Genomic DNA, 23,009 nt, shown 5'->3' with positions numbered 1-23,009 from the left:
ACGCGCAGATAAAATTCCCGTTAAAGACGTCGTAAAACTATGCGCGGACACCGATTTTGCTTCCATCCTCTCCATCGAGGAGCCAACTCAAGCGCCCGACGTTGACGATACGACGAAGTGGGGATGTGTGAGCGCTGGGTCGCTATCGCTTGGATCTTTGAAATTTTGAATAATTAGATATTTGGTCGCATTTCTCGCTAACGCGTTGCACACCACCGCCGCCGACTGCGGAGTCTAGCTGACGGACATAAATTTACACCCCATATTTTCCATGCCCGTGCAGAAAAGACCCCGAGGCAATGCATGTCATTCCACCTGTTATTCGACACACATATGTTCATACCGAAGACATGGAGAGAGCTTCCCACCCCCCAGCCAGACGACAAGACCGGACCATGACGGGTCACTTTTTATGTTTATATAATGTGCTTAAGCTCTGATTGTTCAATTTATGGTCCCGTATTGATGGCAGTTTAGCGTTTCGGAATGTGTCTCAAGCGTTCGGTTATCAGTGGCTCATTATCTAACGTGAGTAATCGATAGACCCCAGGAGACACAGATAAAAAATGCATACGTATATTAATCATATTAATATTCAAAATCTTTGCCGCAAGCTTGCTTTGTGCAAACTGACCACCACAGGGTAACAACATTTTAAAGTGTCACCTTGCGTTGGTGCAAAGCATGTCACATTTGTTGCAAACGTCAATGGTTATTGTGCAATCGGATCGGAGCAGCAGCGTCGCGTTTGACAGCAAGAGCAACGCGGATCAGCAAGTAGACTCAAACCCCAAACATCTTTCGCATCCTTTTAATCTCGTTGATTATGGATAAGTTGAGCGAGCGGAATCGCAATCAATTTTGTTTGGCTTGGCAGCCTTTGAAGGGTCCCGGCGGTCTCGCTTCCTGCAGTATGCAGTACGCTCACATTGGGTAAGCTGCAGCCAATTTCCTTCCCGCTTCGTTACATGAATAATGGGATTTTAATAAACATTTACGGTACATTTTCTGCCAGGGATCCGAATCCCCGGATCTCCCGGTCGAAGAAACCGGGCCCATAAACATTAAAAGCCCTCCGCGCTCATACAGCCAGGGCTCGACGAGATCGCACATACAGGGTTTTGTTTCGATGAGCAGCCTGGCTGTGCGCATTCATGTTCCTCTCTCGTACATTTTTTCGCTTATTTAATGCGAGACATGTAACATGCATACATATGCATGCACGCAATTATTGGCAAACATGAGAATTATGTTGTCTTACATTCATCATAATCATCTTCCTTTTTTCGCTGCTTCCTGGACCACAGATGACGGGCCTTCGACTTGAATGGAAGCTGCCTTTGCCTGCACTTTGGCCCCCATCGAAATTCAAAACGGATTCACTTCTTTTGTTGTCCGCTGGCCTCAATTTATGATTTGACTTTCTGCTGTATCCCATTCTTTCGGCAATTTTCGATTGTTTTCGTGAGAAAGGCATTAGCTCCTCGGAAAGGTTACGCTTATATCGGTAAAACTTGTTACACCTTGTACTCCCCTGACGACACCTCCATCATACCCCGAAGCGAAAAATGTCACGAGAACAATTCCTAGCCAAGTGCAATCACGAAGAGCTGTCAATACGGAATCCATAGCCGATGCACGATCGCGACCCGGTGATCGACACTGACACTCATTGTTTGCTGTGCTACCCGTGCTACCAGGAGTTCCTTGGGCGACTGCAACTCAGAAATGACAAACTGAGCTTCCGAAGAGTAGCCGTGTCTACGATCTAGACTGGCATGGCGCGTCGTGACACCAGCAAATGGGGCGAACTAATGTGCATAAATTAATGGTGAATTTTTATGCAAAACCACACCGACATTTTTCCTCTATTTTTCCCGATCCTCTTCCATCCAATGTTGATTAGTTTTAATTATTGTCAGGGAACTATCATCGCGCAAAACATCATTTAATTGAGCCATTTTTATTATTAATTATTCATTTTTATCGTTCTATCATCTTCCTCTGCACCGTTTTTCTGCGACGCGTCAAACGCCATTTTCTGCCTTGCTGAGTGCAAAGTGTGGATTAAACTGCATAAAAATCTATATCAAATTTTTCTCGTTGCTGGTGGCGCGATCATGTCCAACCTGAGGAAGTGCTGTGAACCGGGGGAACGGAGCAGCGGGATGCGAAAAACATGACTCGTCGATATATTCTGTCTCTCGACGTCGATGACGACCACGAGACGCGTAACAATTTTTCAATAAGTTTTATTGAAGCGATAATGAGTGCAAGTCATGGGGCTTGAGAGTGTTCTGAAAAGGAAGCAGGTTACAACAGACAACACCGCTGGCTGAGTCTCTGAGCCCCGTTCGATCGAGGAGACCGCGACAGCCAGCCGCTGCGCCGAGTGATAGATGGGAAGGCTTAACGAACTCTGCGCGATCGTCGTTCAACGATGGGCGACAAGTAGGTATACCTAGTAGAGAGGTGGGTACGTATAGTTTATATTTTTTCTGTGTTTTCATTTTCGCTAATTAGCTGCTCTTGATTTGACTTCCGTTCTGTTCGAAGGAGGAGGAGAGGGGAGTTTGTTTGCGTGTAATCAGTTCGGTGAAAAGTTGTTTTCACATTGTGGAGCGGTGGGACGGCGACGAGGGGCCGGGTGATGGACGTGGAGACACTTATCACATTTAGTTGGCGTTGGCGAGAATATTGTGGCGTTACACACGGGGCTGGTTAGGAACTGAAATTTATATTTTATCTCTGGCGACGCTACTTTATCGCGCTCGTATGGTTGATGGAGTATGCGACCTGGTTTACACGGTTCGTTGCTATCATTAGCGGGAAATGTGACTTAATTTTCCGGTGATTTGGTTATGTGGCGTTTCGTTGTGGGAACTTGTTTTCAAAATGATTTTATTATGTGTAAAATTTACGTTAACAGGTGTGACATATTGGGTGGACATTTTGGAAACCGAGAATCGTCAAAAAAGTTTTTCAATTATTTTCTTTTGCGACCAGTTTCTTTAAAAGTTGTGTCGATTTTCGAAATTGGTCAAAAGTTGTCTAAATTACCGTTCGTGCTTTGGCCCTATTGGCACAATGCACATTGTGACCATTATCATTAGAAATTGCGGACAATTCCGGTTAAATTACTACGCACTCTTATTGGTTAATGTGATCAGTTACGTCGTAAGTTGCGATTAGTATGGGTAGAAGTTGTGGTAATTTTATTTGACAATAGTGATAATTTTTTTGATATAATGACAAATTTCTTTAAATGTTACCTCTTTAAATAAAAGCTGTAAATGAATAAAAAGTCGTAATCAATCTCATTAAGAGTTGTGAGAAATTTCCTTGAACAAAAATAGGATCAAATTAATTCAACATTATGAATACTGATTTTCAAAGATTGGTGAAAAGCTGTGAAAAATAGCTCTTTTAATGTCAATTTATTTTAAAACTTAAGCTTGTTTCCATAGGAAGTTGAAACAATTTTGATCAGAGGAAAACAAAAAGTAATTCGTTACCATTTAATCAGAGGCGTCGCGTGCTTCATTTGTTTACATGTGCACCAAACATTGTTTGTTATAGTTTATTACCACATATTACTTTTTGTTTTATTTTTCAATGCTCCATGAATTCGAGGGACATATTCTCAATTACCATATTAATAACCACCTAACGTAACATTTGAAGCGCCTATCATCTTGTGTAAACAAAACTTGTATGGCCTTTCTTGCGCTAACCGAAGTAGGAGGAATTGCAAAACTAAACTAATTCTCGTTTTTTTATCACAAGGCTAACTCTTTCGACTGAAGTGCAATGAAGAATATCCGTCAAACACTTCCGAAAAAAATTTTTGATACAAAACAGTGTCAAAATCTAGAGAAAATTCATGAAATCCCCTGGTTAGCAAACTTGAATTAATCAACTCTTTATTCATCAGAACAACACTATCAGAATGAACCATGGGGAAGCTCATAAGTTTTGACAGGCGCACCGGCGCAACCATCGGTAATTGAGAGATTTACAACTGACAAGAGAGTGGGAGCGAGCTTTTGCGCTCTCTTTCTCCATTACTATCTTTGCCCTCCAATCAGATATCCAAGTGCACAGCGCGAAATGCACGCTTTAGGCACCCATACATTACAAATGTTCTTCTAATTTAAACTCACACATTCAAACCGGTCTGCAAGTATGATACACGTACAAAGCGTATCAGACTGCTGTTTCCGTGTTGCTCCCATTTGACGCGTGAAAGTTTCAATTACAACTAGTGGTGCAAACCGCCATGTATTGTGGTATGTTTCAAGAGGTGATAGAAGGTCTGCTTGGCTTACATCAGGCATTTGATCATTCACAAACTTGCCACCCGCCACCCAAAAAAGCTCGCTTTTTGTTTTGAGATGGTTGAGATATCGACATGCTTAAAAATCAATGCATTAGGGATTAGGCAGACCATCCTCTTTTTTGAAGCAAACCATGATTGAAGATTTGATTGAGCTACACTATAAAATAGTGTATTTATGGTCACTTGTGGTCTGGAGTAAAGAAGTACAGCTATAATGTGACCATAAAATCTATAAAAATCTAAACGCATTTTTTTTAATTATTCACACCTATGCCGTGCAAAGGTTGCACATATGGACGCGACGCCACTGCATTTAATACCACTTAGCATTTTGTATGGTATTGTAGTTTGTATTTGAAACTGGACTCCTCAAAAGTTCAGAATCACTAGAAAAAGTGCGCTTTGACGTTGTATCGTCTTGGAGTCTTCTGCGCACTGATTCCTTATAAACTAAGTAATATGTGCGCTGAAGACACCAAAACGCTGAAGTAAAAACGCACTTTTATCAACCTTTCCGCACGCACATTTATTTGCAAAATGCCCAATATATAAATCGACAACAACGTGTTTTTTAAATGTCATTTTGGCATTTCGTTCAAAAAATTTGCGATGTTGTTTAGGCGTTTTACGGGCATTTTGACTTCCTATGACTATTTTGGCTGAAAGCTAACGTTTAAAGGAGATTTTGACGTTAGGCACTTTTGAAACCATTTTGACGTTTTGAAACGTGTTTGTCCATATTCATGTCCAAACAGCCTTTTTCAAACAAATTTGGCAGCCATTTTGACGTTTCTTAGGTGAAATGTTCCTGATTTTTACCCTTCTTACAAAGAAGGGTATAGATATCACTTGAAAAACCGACTATCGATCCGAGGCCCGGAGGGCCGAGTGTCTCAGCTCGACTCAGCTCGACGAGATCGGAACATGTCTGTGTGTGTGTGTGTGTACGTGTGTATGTGTGTATGTGTGTGTGTATGTAACGAAATGAATGCGCTCACGTTTCTCAGCAACCGCTCAACCGATTTGGACAAACTCGGCACCAAATGATAGGTCTTGGGGTCCCATTGAACGCTATTGAACGGTTTTGGAATCGGTGAACCGGTTCCGGAGATATGACCGGAATAAGATCCGGTGAATATGGGCCTTCACGCTGGATTTAACGGAAAACGTATCAAAACCATCATGCGACACATCAAATTACTACAGAATTCAAAAATAAGATCAATGCAAGTCGTGTTAAGTGTTCCAGACCACATTGGACACACTTGGACATGTTTCGGGTACCCCGAGGAAGTTGCTTGAATATGAATTGAATTAAAACCCATTAAATCACATTGAAATACGATGATAAGGTGATTGGTAGCCTCACCAAATAGACTACACTCGGATATATTCCGGGTACCCCCAGGCAGTGGCGTAGCGTCACTGGATGACACGGGGGTGGGGGGCTTGGTCACTGATAATGACAATAAAATAAATAAACTTGAATAAGTAAGAAGGGTCTGATCACACCATAGGTGGATAAATTCGGGTTTTATCTATATATTTGACTGCTGATCTGGTCTGAAACTTGCGTAGGATGTAACTGTCTGACTCTGACTTGCTAACAAGTCCGAATGTAAAGATATTCGTCAACGTATCGAACCGAAGCGTGGTTCTCGAAATCAGTCGGATATTCGTGACGGGCTGCAGGCTCAAAAACATACGGTTATTCAATTTCAATTAACATATCGAGGTTTACATAGGACCCTAATGGTGAGATCTTTCCATTTGATCAATTAATATTTATACACTTTGAACTTCATACATTAACCATTATGTGCGTAATCCGGGTGCCTAGTTCCCATTTGAATAACAAGGTCAAGAAAAAAGATAAAAAATCCTCACGCACATAAAGGTTAAGTTAAGAGTAGGCCCACATTGTGGAAAAGTGATATCCTCGGTAAAATATGACGTATACTCGATCCATTACCTAGGGATAGTTGACTCCTTCCAGAGACGTATTTTCATTTGAATAGCTATATGCTGGGCTTTAACGATCGTCAGTTGCAGTGATTTGTTGTGATATAAGGGGCTCGGTGACCTAATGGCAACCGTTTTTGAGATGATGAGTTCTATCTCAAGCTTCTTTACATTACTGAGTTGATATGGCGTATCGATTTTTCTCTAAACACTACTAGAAAAGATGCATACATGACGTAGCATTTTAGGGTGACCAGCCATTTAGAAAATACATTACAGAGGGGGACCATAGTTGGTGCTTCATGAAACATGATTTATAAAATCGTTTGTGCTCTCTTTGCTTCATGTGATGCTCATGTAAGTGCAGAGGGCTTATCGGCTTCCAGTAAAGCGTGTACCATGGCAATTATGCCCTTCACTTTCCCTAATTTGTATTCCGACGTGATCAGAGCGCTGGTATTGCACAGCATGCATGAGAAAGATCACTTGTCATTTTAAATATCAATGCCTTTGTCGATTTGAGACCAATTGTGGTTGCTCCATTTTTTTAGCGCAAAACTTTAGATTCTTCAGTAGTTGTTTAAGCCATTGTGAGGCAACATTGGCGGTTCCACTTGCCATTTTACCGGTTCTAGTTTAGAGTCTTTCATGGCATTTGGTTGTTTTAAAAGTAATATTGGCGTTTCTGAATATAGATAATTGATAATGATTCGGTCTAGCATTCATCATCAACAACTGATGCTCTCATACTTAACAATAGGTAATACCAGCACTGGCCGCGTCCGAATGCAGGTCAATTGGGGAACGAATAGGCGATATTTGCTTTGCTGGAAGTTAAGAAATACTCTGCACTTCCACGAGAAATCGCTGGAATGTTAGATAAAAGGGTTGCTGCAGGGGTTCGTTTTGGTAACCGATACACTAAATTGAAATGATGTGTTCATGTTGAGAAAGAAAGCGATGCATTCACTCTATTGGGTGAAGGAGCCTGGAGTTGATCCCACGATCTTCAACTTGGCAAGCAAAAACGGTCACCAATAGGCCACCGTGCACCTAATCAAAATCCGCTTACGATCGAGTTGTTCGTACCATTAAAACCCGGTGACGGCGGCATAGAAAAAAATAATGGAAGAATTAAGGGAGTCACGGGCACTGGCAAATGACAAATGGCAAAATGCAAGTCACCTCCTAGGAAGTACAAGATGAATTCATATTATTTTTTTTATATTCACAAATATTCCATTTTTACTTGGCTCCGTAGAGTCTTTAAGACATTTGAACCTAATAAAGGTGTTTTCTTGTAGAGTCCATTTTTCCAAGACACCTCGCAATTTCAAGAGCAAACAACTCAAGATCTACGAGGTTTATACATCTGTGAATTTCAGACATTTCTTGCTAGTAGTAGTTTCAGCTACGTGCATTCACAGAAACTTTATTATTTTTACATGTGCAATTGCGAAGCGTAACACGAAAAAGAACGCTACAGGGACGCTACCTTAAACGATTTGGAAATGAATGATTGTGAGTTAAATAAGCATAATTTAAAAGCACACTAAAGCCACCTGGTGATCGAACTCTCCATCTGTCAATAGGTTTTATCTAACTGCACAACTTTGTCAACTATAGCAACCTGCTATTTAATCTAGAGTCTAGAGTTGACAAGTTAAAGTAAACAATTTGAAATTGAATGGCACTCTAGCGCCAACTGATGAGGGTACTCTGAATTCTGTTACCAAATCAGTTATTAAATAGATCTTGTCCACCTGAACTGTATAGCCCAGTGTTTTCCAAGCTGTCCGTAGAAGTGTTGCAGGATTTCAGATTTGAGAGTTTTATGGAAAATTTATGTGGGGATAATCAAATCTGAGTCAAAATAAAATCCTGTGCATAGCCTTAAATATTGTACCCAAGTTAACCATAGGCACGTTATTTCGCCTTTTTTTTTGCTATATACGGGCCTCATCAGAACAAACAAACACTGGTATAGCCAAAAAGGCGAAATAACGTGCCTATGCTAACTTGAGTAGTAACTCAAACCCATTCAGGATATTAAGGATGTTTTTGCGTTTTTAGGGCTACTTTTGGTGTCTTTTTGAAACAATTTTTTTTTAACATTGTCATTCCAGGGAAACATTTTCAATGCAACTGACAACCACAGCATGCTATTCAATCTGTGGTCGTCAAATGAGAAAATGGTTTTTGTAACTGTAAAACGATGAAATGTTCCTTAGTGCTTAGAAAATTGCTCCTTTACTGCATAGCTACTCCGATTTACTGTCCTGCCCGTATTTTTTTTTGACGTAGACTACGTCTTACGGGAAGGTAGTGGGGGAAACCGAAAATCTAAAATTACGACCGTCACGAAAAGGTGTAAGGTTTTGAACGGTTATAACATTGTCATTTATAGATGAAATTAAAATCCAAATACACCAATCGATAGGAAATAACTCTCATAATCAGCTACAGCTTTTTCAATGTTCAATAAAAAACTGTTGAAAAGTGTACAAATAAAAAGTGATAATTTTATCACTGTTTTCATGAAATAAGAACGTAAGAACGGGGAGAACGTCCAAACCCAGTCATCATAATCGAGTACCATTTGGTTGCACATCGTGCTGCTAGAATTTGAAAAGTTACATAATTCTTCAAAAGTAATGATCGATTCTCTTCATCTATTTTCTCTTTACATTACTACAGCTAAGCGAAACAATTCAAGCTGAACATTGCATTATGCCCTAAGTAATATTGACCGACTCTCTTCATTGACTTTCTCCTTGGTCCGAATTCCCTCGGCCATGTAAAGACATTCCCAGGTATTTTCAGTCAGGGGGCCTCATAGCCTAGTCAGTAAAAGCATGGTATTACCAAGCCGGAGGCGGCGGGTTCGATTCCCGGAATGGTCGAGGGAATCTTTCGGGTTGGAAATTTTCTCGACTTCCAGGGGCATAGAGTAGCATTGCACTTGCCACACAATATACATATTTATGCATTGGTATTGGCATCGAAAGCTCTCAATTAATAACTGTGGAAGTGCATTTAGAACACTATGTTGAGAGGACGCAATAAGCTAATATGCACTAAGAAATATGCTTGAAATCCGAATAAGAAGAGGAAGAAGGTATTTTCAGCCCACAGATCGATAAAAGAAGCTTTTAACTAGCATCTACTACGGCAAACACAACAAGAAACGGTTATGTGCTCAAGTTATTAACGAAAGAGAAAGTCAACGAAGTGAATCGATCAATGTTATACTTAGGACCTAACGCAATGTTCAGCCGAACATAGTATCTGGAATATGTTCGATGTAGTGCTGTAACCTGTAACAGATTGTATTGACTATCAAAGGCAACAGAAAACGCACGTTATTAACAAAAGAGAGAATCGATCATCGCGGTTACGCCCTTATGCATGCTCACTGGCGAATTTGTAATCTGTGATAGATATGGAAGTCACTTTTTTCCCACCATAGAAACGCCTCGTGCACTTATGCCAAATGATGCAGGGCGTCTACAAAAAGCGACCGAAATCTTTAAAAAACAGTATTATTTAGTATTTTTTTGCTCAATCGGTAGATAAAAGATGTACCGAGAACTTATTGGAGGGATTTATGGCTAATCGAGATTTCCGATCAACTACGAAATGTTGCATAGCATTGGTGCAAAATTGTGCACTCCGTTTTGTGTGTGCATTTTTTAGCGTTTTGAAGTTGAATCGCTGTGGAAACCTTATTTCTGATCAATCTCAGTGCCACATAAAAATTTCAAGAGCACACATATCTGCTCTCACAAAACTTATGTCACAGAAACTGGAATTTCACGTTTGCTGCAGTGCAGTACACAAAGTTCCAATTTCATGAGTGATATCACAACCGTCCAAGATTTGTGTCCTAGAAATCTTGAAGTTATTGTTGGACGCTGCAATAACTCACCTGAATAAAGCCTTACTCATATCTGATTGTAATTTAGGAACCATTTTTATGAGGTCCTGAGTTTAACCAATCTTTTTCTAAGTAGGAAATTCAAAATTACTTCTACTGTATTTTAAATCAATATCTAGAAAAATGCTTCACTACACAGCTTAACGTAGTCTACGTCAACCACGCGGTCGTGTCTTGTACACAACCCCACCAATTTTTTTGTTTAGTCAGAGGTACGGAGCGACTGGCAAGCGTCTAGAATAAGCTTCTAAAAGGAGATTCAAAAGAAAAAGTTTCTAAATGAAGCTGCTAAAGAAGATTCTAAAGAAGATTCTAAAAGAAGCTTCCTAGAGATGAACTAGCCTAAGGCTAAAAATCTCTTAAATAAAGAAAAAAAAAAAAAATAAAAGAAGCTTCCAGATAATCTTTCTAGCGGTAAGCTTAATGCCCAAAATTTTCACGCCGATCGGTTCAGTAGTTTCCGATTCTATAAGGGTTAGACAGACAGACAGAAATAAATTTTTATATACAGGGGAAAATGGCTCTAATGTTGACCTATGGATCTAAGATTGGGCCCATCGCTAAAAATCTGCTATTTATCAATTTTATCTAAATGAACGTGTCATTGGGACGATACTAACGGATATTTTTGGTCGCTATTAAAAATTTAGTCGATTGCTGAATTTATATATGGGCCCAAATTAGGGGCATTTAGGTCGACATTACATCCATTTGGGTGTGCCCATATTGCCATAATGCATCCTAAAAGCTGTTATTTTTTCGTCCCTCTACTGCCCAAATTGTAGTTTTTGATGAGATAATTCTGCATAATTTTGTTCGAAGACCAATCTAAAAAAATGTGGACAATTTATTTGATCTGCAAAAGTTAATCTACACATAAAATAAATCTGAATTTAGAGGTGATGCAAATTTCCATGCATGTACGTTAACTAGCAACTTGCATGTTGCGTACAAAGATTGACGGTTGCATACAATCTATGGAATATATCATGACATGTCTCATAAATCTACACGATTTATAATGTAAACTTGTATGATATATGACGCTCCATTTAGGTGCATCATAGTTTCACCAATTAACACTAATTGTTCGAACTGTGTACACAGATAAAAATTTTGAATTTTAATAGTGATGTAAACATTCATTCACGTAAACTTGTATTCCATTTCACGCAACCGAGCAACTTGTAGCCAATGTTGTTTACAACAATGGGCTTTTGTGTACAATATTTGCGACATTGCATGAAATGTCTCAGAACTTTACATGATATATAATGTAAACTTATATGATATGTGACGCTCCATTTATGTGCATCATACTGAACAGAAATTTACACTACTTTTTCGAACTGTGTAGAGCAGCTTCTGTAAAAAAAAGCTTTTCAATTTTGTCACAATCAATTGCATTCATTTTAATCAGACTTGGCTAACTGAAACTACAATACAAGAGCAAATTCTGGCCAACATTTAATAAAAATCTGATCAGTTTAAATGTTACTACAATGGATTTTTTTAAAAGATAAGAGCATTCCTTCAATTTCATTGAAAATCCCACACTGCTAAAATTCTGAATTTTAATTGTGGTGCAAAGATACATTCACGTAAAATTGTATTTTATTTTACGCAAACGAACAACTTGTAAACAATGCTGTTTACAAAGATAGGCATTTGTATACAATATTTGCATCTTTGCATGTAAACTTATATGATGGGCCTAATTACGGGTGTCACTGCACGGTGATAAGGAAGTGATACTCATAATATTTAAGAGCCGTGATTGCCGTACAAATCAAATGGGGATCACTTTACCGTGACGACAAGTGACAAGTTTTCACCATGAAGTGACATCCGTAATAAGCCCCGATATGTGACGCTCCATTTATGTGAATCATATTGAACAGAAATTTACACTTCGAACTGTGCAGGACACATTTTTTTCAAGATAACATTTTGGAATGATTTTGTTTGAAAATGCAAATTTATAAATATTTTATCTTTGCAACCTTTGGCACAGCATTTGTTGCGTTTTAGTTATTGTAGCAGGTCTTTGAATTTACTCCGCAAAAAGGTGTGCTTGGGCAGTTGAGGGTTAAGTCATTGTAGCGTTTTTAGGATCACTATAACGAAAACCGTCTTCGATTTAGGTAAGTTGCGACATAGCGGATTTTATTAAAAAGTGAGTCGCTATCAACAAAAGTTTGAGAACTGCTGGAGCCGTAGAGAGCAACCTTTTATCTAGTCGAGCTGGCGAGTAGGATCAAATAATTAGACAGTAAATGGTACGCTAGCACCGCCTGATGAGTGAATTCTTATCTGCCTTCCAAATTGTCTTGACCATTAACAACTTTACCAAAGGCAACCTTTACCGAGCTGTGAACACGGCCGCTGGGACTAAATCAGTGCGAGAATAATTTTTACTCAGTTTTTAAGGTTGCAAATAGTACTCATTTCAGATAAATAAATGTTTTTCGGAAAGCACTAGATATCATGTTCATATTTTGTATTTGTAAGATGCAAGAACAGGTTTCAAAGTATGTGTTTGACACATAAAATCACTGATTGTGATTCCTAGAAAGCAAATTGACAGGTTTGTTGTGTCACACAAACACAAACTAAGTAACCTCTTCTTGTAGCTTACAAGTAAAACCGTGACCAGTGACAGTGACCATCATATCTTTTAATTTCATTATCCAGAGAAAAATGTTTTTATGTTAAATGAGCATTTGCAGCCTTGATTGTAGGTGAGACATGTCGTCAAATAGACCAATGGATTGGATATTCATTAATTACTTAGACATGCTCGATCTACCATCGATTAGCCGAATGGCCGAATGGCGATTAAATGGAAGTCTACAACTAGATTCACACCAACGAGCAATAACTAACCACAGAGCAAAATAAAAATCTGCCATCTCTGTCGGACCCCGTCCACCAAATCGTCGATACGGTCAACGGACCTACTAGCGAGGCGAAACATGTTTGAATTAAGATATTTATCTGAACACCCATAAAACATAAAGCTTCCAGAGATTTATTAGGGTTCAGTTGTAACGGCCGTACTTATAAATAATCATTATAAATCTATTAAAGTCCCTATAGATTCTCTGCGCATTATGTCTAGCGATTCGAGTGTGCGTGTGAGTGTGTATGTGTGTGCGTATATGTGAGGTAGAATGTCTGAGAAACAAAGATCTTTCGGTTCGAGCGAGCGCGCGATGACGATCGCGTATAACAAGATGAATTAGCCGTGATGAATGGAGATTTAGAAGAAAAGGCTTAAACGCTCGCGCAGAGAAAGAACAATAAATTCCGACGCCATTATCGGAGGCTGCCCGGTACGTTTGTCGTCATCATTATCCGGGAGGGCTATTTTTTCTCGGTATAGCCACTTTTTTCACGCACCACACGTCGTTCGTCACTGATTCCCCTCAGGTACAGCTGGGCTTTTTCTGGGAGGTAGGAAGGGGCGGTTTGTGTGTGCCCATATTGATGATGGTGCGATGGTTCGCTATTTCTCCATAATGGCCATTATTGTGCGCCGAGATGTTCCGAGAAATAAAAGCACATTGCGAGAGGCTTGGGCAAATTTCATCGATCATGACATGAAGAGGAAACGCTGCCGCTGCCGCTGCTCTTGCCGATGATGATGATGAAGACGAGAGCTAGCGGATCCAGATACCAGAGGTATTGGAAACAAGTGCCCAACCGTACAGATCTGCCTAAAACAAACAGAACACACCGTGCGCGATCGTTGGCATATGTATGCACATCGTTCGCTGATAGATTGGACAGCAGACGAAACCGCGAGAGGCCAACCGCGTGATCAATCGCCGTCACAATAGAGCTGAATTCGCGATCGATAATTTATAATAAATGGCCATCGGTGTGATTATGCGCACTTTTTCATCGTGTGCACGGCATCGCTTCCGAATCCCAAAGCGATCGCCAGACGCAACCAACCTAGCCGATGATGATATTTATGATAATTGCAATTTTGAATATCGTCTTGAACACTTGTGCCGACTGCGGGACCGCGACCGCAGCCATAGGATCGATCGCCGCATTCTTCGCTTTTTTTTCACTACGACCCGCTCATAAATAAATGATGGCCTGACATATCTAGCTGCGTTTTTATTCATCCGATGGAGTACCGCACGGACGGAACCGTACCTTACGGGTCGTCGGCTGAATGCGAAGAATCGGTACTCCATCGTCCGGGTGACAGGGAGATTTAGATTAGCTAAGTAAACGTTTCTGTTAGTGACATGCAACAATGTTGAGGTACGCTACAAACGCGGCTTATAAACAGTTCACCATTAGCACCTCCTGCGAATTAACTATACCCAAAGGTACGTTTCCTATTTTCCCACATATCTTGGCGAATCGAACGAAGCTATGTGCATAATTACACTTCTTCGTTCATTGCGGACGACGGATAGGACTCTACCAGCAGCAGTGGCAGTGGCAGCAGCAACAGCAACAACAACGACACGAGTGGGACGATCCGACTATCGCGTCCGGAGTTTTCATTTGCAATAAACACTAATTCCTACGGTGTGTGAGATTTACAGCGATCATCGCCTCTCAGGCCGAGAGTCCGCGATCGCGCCATCCTACTTAATGCAAATTGCGAACCCACCGTTGTTACTGCTGCTGGTGCTGCTGCTACTTGTGCTGCCTACCTTCGCGGACAATAATAATTATTTTTTACCGCATTTTAAGCTGTAAAAACAGTTTTAATATTATATCTTCATTTAGTCCACGGCAGTGCACGTAGGCTTGACGCGTTGATCACCGTTCGCCTCAACCTCCGATGCGCTGAATGAAGAAAAAAAAAACACATAAAGAATTTGACAGATCCTGAAGGAATTCTGCTCCGCAGTCCGAAAGAAAGGCACCCATAATTAGATCATTTCTTATTTTGCACTTGATGGCGGTTGGCTCATCAGCCTGGCATGCATGTGAATACCGAGCGGTGGCATCATCAGTTCGCTATTAAAATGTAACTATAACGGTTCGTACATGGCGATGACGATGGGATGGGCGCCCGGCCGAGAAGGATGCAGATTGCCAGTGCTCTGCTTTGCTTTTCGCACACATTTTCCTAATCGAGAACCTCTCCTGTCCGCTCTCATTTCACGCTGGTTTACGCCCTAGAGCTAGTACGCAACGGCACCGATCGCTACCACCCCGGTTCAGTGCTCGCCGGGATGATTCGGAATGAAGCGTTAATGATCTCACCCGAATACGACCCGGAGCGATGTGCCGGGACGAGATGGTGATGGTGGGCCTTGTTGCGCGAATTTCGAAAACATTTCTGTAGAACTGCTGTTGTCAATATGTCCTGGAGGTTCTTTCAATTTACCTAACACTCTATCTTACTTAGTGTGTACTGATGGTGACCTAGTTAGCAACAATTAACGCAGCACTTTAGCAGTCAGTTAAGGCATGGTATTCGTTAATCGAAGACGGCGGGTTCGATTACCGGTTCGGGTTCAAAAATCTTTCGGGATGGACATTTTCCCGACCCCTTGAGCATATATTATCATTGTGCTGGCTACATAGAGTACAAATTCATTCATTGGTTGACGTATAAAGATCTCAATTAATAATGGTGGAAGTACTTCACTCTGATGAGAGCATCAGGTTACATGAGGAAGAAGATCTCGATTTATCAATCGAGAATTAATAACATCAATACATAAATAACAAATTGGCAGCACAGCATAAAAATATGCATTTTGGAAAAAACATGCTTGAACGCTGCAATCCATTTCAAGAACTGCCATTACATTTGGTGCATAAAACACATACAGAGAATGTAATAAATCCATCCTTACATTAGATGTAAGAGAAATTTGTTTTGTGTGTAGTTTTGACATAAGTTTGAAACTGGCTGCTTCCCCGGGGGTATCCGGAACATATCCGGATGAGCCCAAATGTAGTCCTGGGCGCTTGAAACATCATTCTGCTTGGTTTTGAATTCTCCTGTGATTGAAGGTGTCGCATGATGGGTTTTGGTTCAAGTCAGAAACTGATAACTTCCAAGGGTTGTCGGAACACGTCCAGATGTCTCCAATCTGGTCCACGTGGCGTCGCATGATGGTTTTAACACGATTCAGGCCAACTCTAAACTCACGACACGTTTTCATCGGAACATGTTCCAGTCATATTTCCGGAACCAGTTGACCAATTCCTTAATTCCATCTTTCTTCTATGGTATCACAATACCTTTCATTTGGCGGTTGTTGCGTCCAATTCGTTCGGTTGCTGAGAAACACGTCGCCCAAAATTATGCAACACATACACATTCCGCATTTTTTTATTTATTTTTTGGTAAAAAAGAAGTTTTATTTGTCAGTTTATTAGACAAAGTTTTTGTTTTGTTTTACCGTCAAGTTGATACATCAAGGTGAAAGTTCAATTCAGCTATATCAATTCTACCGTTACAATCGTTAACGAGGTAGATATATGTAATAAACATATTCAGAATTGCCATTCTCTGCCCTTCGTGTATTCCTAATAGGGCAGGTCTTAGCAAGTTTTCGAACTCGAGTCGCCTCCATCCACCCAAGATGCCTGCTATTCTCTGCTGAAGAACCGTCCAAGCCGGGCCGACGCGAGCACAAGCGCAAAATTTGTGGGAGAGAGTTTCTGCTGTGCGGTTGCCACAATGCGTACAGTTTTCGTCATCTACTCGCCGCATCACGAATAGCAGTTTGCGGTGCTCTATCTTTTCGTTCACCAACAAGTAAAGCATCGTCCTCTGCGCTGAAGTAAGCTTCCTCGATGCAATGTTTCGCCATGTGCGTGACCAGTCACTTGCTGGACTGTTCCACCATTGGCAGCTCGGTTTACTGGACGAAGTGCTGGTGAATTGGTAGTGTTGGTAACCGTAGTGATTGAAACGGTTGGTAACTGGATGCAAGGAGCGAATCAGCAGATAGTCCTCCACAAAACGGAAACGCTGTTGGCCAGTAACTACAAAGCGGGTGCAGTAGGCAGAAATCTCCGTTGGCGAGCATACCATAGTCTCAAAGCGCGTGTTGAAATACCTGGGAGTGATGAGCTATGACTGGTTTAACTTCAACTGCCACGTCGACTATGTCTGCCAGAAGGCGGCGAAGGCCATCACCGCGGTAGCTAGAGTCATGCTGAACAACTCTGGACGAAGAAGTAGCTAGAGGCGACTTCCGGCTAGTGTATCTACGGAGATACGGAGGTCCAGGCTAGGTTGCTGCGCTGGATACCGAGCGGAAGGAAACCAGAGAAATACGAAAATGGTGAGAGTGGAATCGATGGCCCAGTGGCAGCAGGAGAACAGAAAGCATGGACGGGTAAACTTCAACCTAACTAAACTTCAATTCCTATCTAGTCATAGTTGCTTTAGACTGTAACGACATCGGTTCGGACACGCAACGTCATTCCTCTGTATGGGGTGTGGAAATGTGGAGTAACTCAAATACTGTCGGAGCTGCAGCGAAAGTGGAGAGACGATCAATGAAATACACTGAACGAAAACATCCGCAACAATACTTCGAAGGATCATTGCATTGCTTGAGCTCTTTAACAATATGCTTTCGAATTTCGGATGATTGCCTTATGGTTGAATTCGTCATCAGCTGATGAGCATCCATATGAGTATCATCCAAATAAATGATGATATTTATTTGAAAATTGACTGTAAAACATACAGCGCACAGAGGACGACAATTTAATAATAGGACGACTTCTTCTTCTTCTTCTTCTTCGCATTTCAAGCTTATTGCATAACGCATATTAGCTTATTGCGTGCTCTCAACTTAGTGTTCTAGATGCACTTCCACAGTTATTAATTGAGAGCTTTCGATGCCTGTACCATTTTTGCATTGGTATAATTGTGTGGCAAGTCCAATCATACTTCTATGCCCAGGGAAGTCGAGAAATTTTTCAACCCGAAAAATTCCTAGACCAGACCGGGGATTGAACCCAGCCACCTCCAGCATGGTCTTGCTTTGTAGCTGCGCCTTTACCGACTGAGCTAAGGGAGGCCCCTTGCATATGCAGGATGACTTGCATATGCCTTAAATTAGATTTATAAGTCGATTGTTTTCATTCCATATTGCATAGCCATGAACAGTCATTCCAAGACTCGTTTCTCGGTAGAGGAAACATCATCCACCGTGAAATAGACAAGCTTCAGTTTCCACGGTTTACCAATGTTCGTACCACCTCTGATAGCGATGATTATGTTCCCACCTCGTTTGTCAGCTCAGATCAGCAAATGACGTTGGATAGAATTATTTACATCATCGTTTTGGATGATTTTCGTTATGGGGCTGAACCAATACCATATGCATTAGAAATTTGGGATGACAATTATTCTATAGAGAGCATAACGTATTTCAACTGAGGTCCGTTCGCTTCTCGTAACAATGTTCATGTATCGAAAGGAGTATAATCTATTTATAATTGTCTGAGGTTTCATTCGAACAGAGGATGTTGTTTTGGTACAGTGTAGCAATGCCAGCTAGCTGCGATGTGCGGTATAAGAGGTGAGGAGAAAGGAAACTAGTGGACTCTTTCGTTCTCGCGTCTTCTTATGCAGCAACAGACGTGACGTCACGTCTGCTGTTGCATAAGAACACCGTCAGAATGAAAGAGTCCACTAGTTTCCTTTCTCCTCACCTCTTATACCGCACATCGAGCTAGCTGAGCTAAAGAGAGGTACACGGTAAGAAAAAAGTACCCAACCAGTTCACTTTTACCTACTTTTGACTAGTTTGACTCCTTTTCTCCTTCTAATGTTGTCAAAAACAGAGAAGCAAATCCACCCAACAGGGATAGTAAAGGGTGGGAACCCAACGTTGAGTATAATCATATTTACCTACTTTTTGGTAGAAAGCTAGTGGAAAATTCCATACGAATTGCACACAAGTAAATGAAAACTACTTTGACCCGGTTTACCTACTTTTGGGTTCCTGCACTATAGTGCCGAGATGAGTGAAAAGAACTTACTTTTGGGTACTTTTTTCTTACCGTGTACATGAACACATTGACGTCTATGATAAAACAATAAGATTGAAATTTCTGAGCATTTGTTATGGATTTCGTTAATTTAGTTAGCAATCAAGAGATTCAGCATTATATTACGACAAAACTATATTGCAATCATTTTTGGAGAAACCCTTACTGAATTCATCAGTTAAATGAATTGGACCATATTAATTTCCACAATTCCCAATCAAATCCATTACTCCTCTCACGTTCATACAATGTTTTCCGCACATCCAACATGACCCCTTGCAACCTTTCCCGGTTATTCAATCTCACTCCATTTCTCCCCGGACTGCAATAAATTGATTTGATGCCAAAAGTATGATAGAGTATCAACATAAAATTATCATTAATTTGCATTCGAATTTCGCTCCGATCAATCGGATGTTCTTCTTCCCGACTTGCAACCTTTTGCTGCCTATATGCTCTGTACCTGTTGCACTTTTCTGCCCATCTTCAAAAAAAGTTAAACGTCGTTGCACCGCGCGCGTGTAATCGATCGTTGTAGAGCCCGCAGTCAGAAAAAAAAAAAAAAATACGAAAGATGCGCTCGCGCAGATCGAGCGCGGAAAATTAATAATTCAATAGTGCTGGTGGATGATGTTGGGTTGATGCTTTCTCCCCCGCACGCCTTTACCGCGTCGTCCTCCGCCGTGGAACGCGGTATGTCGAGTGGTTTTGAAGGTCCACTGACGTCGTCGGTCAAGAGAAATAGCTTTCCCGCCAACATTTATCGCCCTCGGGATGCAGCAACAACAACAACAGGTAGATAAATTTGCCGGATAAGTGGACGTGTGTACTTGCGAACGAGCATCGATCGATGCACAATTGAACGTCCAGACGGGACGAGACGAGACGGGGAAGACATTTGTTGGGTTCCTGTTTTACAATAGACCGGGGGACCGTGTGTTTCACTTACCTTATCACAAAAGACTTTGATTTGACAGTAACCCCTATGGCACACGCTGGTGTCCCGTGGATCCTCGAACGTGTCGATCTGCAGGTGGAGTGGTAGGCCCTGTGGAATGAATAAGAAGAATAGGAAGCCGGTCAGTACGGTACCGAGTGAAACTTTCGCTTAGATTTGGGTCACCGATGGGTCCGGAAGACTTATGTAAAGTTCCCGGCGGCGGGCGCTGCTGCAGCTGCCATCAGACTGCAAACATAATTTTCCCGGCACGTGAAATTACTGTTATAGGCCTTGAGACGGGGTGCGCTCGCCGCCGCGCGTGTACGGTAATTTGCGTAGGCTCTCGGAAATGGCAACACACCGGGTGACCACCCGTCGATAAAATGTGAGGAAAACTTTTTCAGCTTTAATGGCAGCCAATCGTACATCTTGTCCGGTGTGAGTTGGATGCGGGGTTAGAGTGCCAAATAATGGCCCCAAGGATGCTGGGAAATCTCATTTTATATTCTAATTTCAAAAGATGATCTCATCCAATAGCTAAGTGAACAAGTTGCGGTACACCCACAATAAAATCTTATGATTGCTAAATTGTAACGGAGGATATCCGATGATGTGTTAAGACTCGCCTACAAAGAAAGACCACGCAGGAGACGGCTAGTTTGCATCACGGTCTGGTAACTTGTACAGATAGAATAGTAAATTACTAGATACTAAGTCAATGTCATATACAGTCTCTTTATTTGATACAAGCGCGGGAGGAAACATTGGGACATTCGTGAAAAAGTAAATGTCAATTATTTTCAACCGATGGCACAAAAGAAGATGCAGAAGTATTTTTTCAATAAAAAATAGTAGGTTTTACGGCCTTCAACTCTATAGGATCATCCGAAATCACTGTCCTTAAAGCTGGCCTAAACTTGAACGAGCAAGGTGTTCAGATCTTCAGGTGAAGAGGGATTCTCGCCGAGGACGTCAACAGCTGATTTTTTGTTGATCATACAACTAACAGGACTAAAAATCCAGACTGCTATCACAAATTATCAAAACGTTCAGTCAAAAACTGGTATTCAGCAAAGTTGTAGCTGAGAAAATTTACTATAAGAAAGGTTAGGGGAAGGAGAACAAACAGTTCATTTTCCCCATAGTAAGTCCCATATAAACTTAAATGCTGGAGCTCGCTATGAGGTCGTATTTTGGGAGAATTGATTTGATTGATTTTCATAATTTAGGAGAATTTCAGTCGCAGGCTGGTTCATCTCCGATTTTGGGAGAATTATTAGGATCTGATTTAGAATCGATTGAGCTTTGTGGAGTAAAATCAATATTTTGAACCACCCTACTGGGCATAGCATAGAATATGATTATGCTTGCCATACAATATACTAATGCAAAAATGCTACAGACTTACAGTACTGGACAAAATAAATCATACGCTCAACCCAAAAAAGTACATTACATCATATTTTTGCTATTTTGCACGCAATTTCAGCAGTATATTCAGAAAAGTTCAAGTATTTCTCATGGTGCATTCAATTAGCTGAATGAAAATTGTTATAATATTCTGTTATTTTTGTTACAAATTTAAATAAATATATGCTCACTTTTGTGCTGGGACAAAATAAATCATACACTCCTAAGATTTTATTTTTTAGCCATCGAATAAAAACAAAATCTGAAGATTTGGCATCACGGCGTAATATTTGACAGTTCTTGTTCCGGGAAGCGTGCGCATTGCACCATTGTGATTTGTTTGCGTCATTTGAAAAGTGAAAAATGTCGGGAAAGCAGATTTTGCTCGATGTTTGAAATTTGGTGATTCGCGATCGTGAAAAAGGAATTTCTTTACGGAAAATTGCCGAAAAGTACTCGATCTCAGTTGGAGCTGTTCAGCACAAATGGAAAAAGTACAAAACACGAGGAATTGTGAGGAATTTATCCGGACAAGGACGTCATCGTGCGACAAGTAATCGTGATGACATCAGAATTGTTCGAAGGGCTAAGCAGAATCCAAAGTATTTGTCGAGGCATATCGTGGAATCGATGGATCTCAATGTAAGTCGACGTACTGTTCGCCGGCAACTTTGAGAGTGTTTGAAAAGCTGTTTGGCATCGAAGCGTTCTTTTATCAACAAGCGGAAGCGACTGGAATCTGCTAAAAAGTACGCCGGAATGACTGTGACTTCTGGAAACAAGTTCTGTGGACGGATGAGAGCAAATTTGAGTTATTTGGACAGAAAAGGCGATCAAGGGTTTGGCGAGGTTCCGGTGACGCTCTTAAGGAACCATACATTCAAAAGAAGGTTAAACACAGAGGCGGACATATCATGGTATGGAGCATTTGCGTGGTCTGGTGTTGGAAGCTTGGCTCATATACAGGGAATAATAACTGCAGATGTGTACATTGACTTGTCAAGTGAAAATCTGGAAGTTTCGCTACTGAAAACTGGCCTGGAATCCAATTACATTTTCCAACAAGATAATGTCCCAAAGCACACAGCGAAGAAAACAACGGCATTTTTCAAATCAAATCGGATCAAAACGCTGGAATGACCTCCCTAATCTCCCGATCTCAACCCAATTGAGAGTTTGTGGTCTTCCTTGGACAACAAAGTGGTTTCCAACAAAAATGTTTATTTTGAAGCACTTGAAGCAGCGTGGGAGAATATCGATTCAGGATATCTACAAAACCTCGTCGAAAGTATGCCAAGACGGTTGGAAGCAGTTTTTAAAGCAAAGGGTGGTCATACCAAATAAAAAAGAGTGTTAAAATGTAAGCTGAAAATTGAATTAAACAAGGATTTTCAATAAACATCAGGCGTATGATT

The 23,009-nt window shown here is 40.9% G+C and overlaps 1 protein-coding gene across 4 annotated transcripts in view; it reads right to left on the bottom strand.

The window, feature by feature from the left end:
* grh (grainy head) overlaps window positions 1-23,009 on the bottom strand; it is a 558,597-nt gene that overhangs the window by 8,490 nt on the left and 527,098 nt on the right. For all 4 annotated transcript variants that reach the window (XM_065231285.1, XM_065231293.1, XM_065231277.1 and 1 more), the window contains one exon: window positions 20,194-20,292. In XM_065231285.1, the coding sequence (XP_065087357.1) occupies window positions 20,194-20,292 (99 nt within the window). The remainder of the gene's footprint in view (window positions 1-20,193; window positions 20,293-23,009) is intronic.

The sequence above is a fragment of the Ochlerotatus camptorhynchus genome, unplaced genomic scaffold (assembly GCF_037179485.1).
Source record: "Ochlerotatus camptorhynchus isolate MF236.1 unplaced genomic scaffold, CSIRO-AGI_Acam_v1.1 ptg000033l, whole genome shotgun sequence".
NCBI classification, from domain to species: Eukaryota; Metazoa; Arthropoda; class Insecta; order Diptera; family Culicidae; genus Ochlerotatus; species Ochlerotatus camptorhynchus.
The sequence above is the reverse complement of the archived record's forward strand: the minus strand, read 5'-3'. Positions and strand labels throughout refer to the sequence as shown.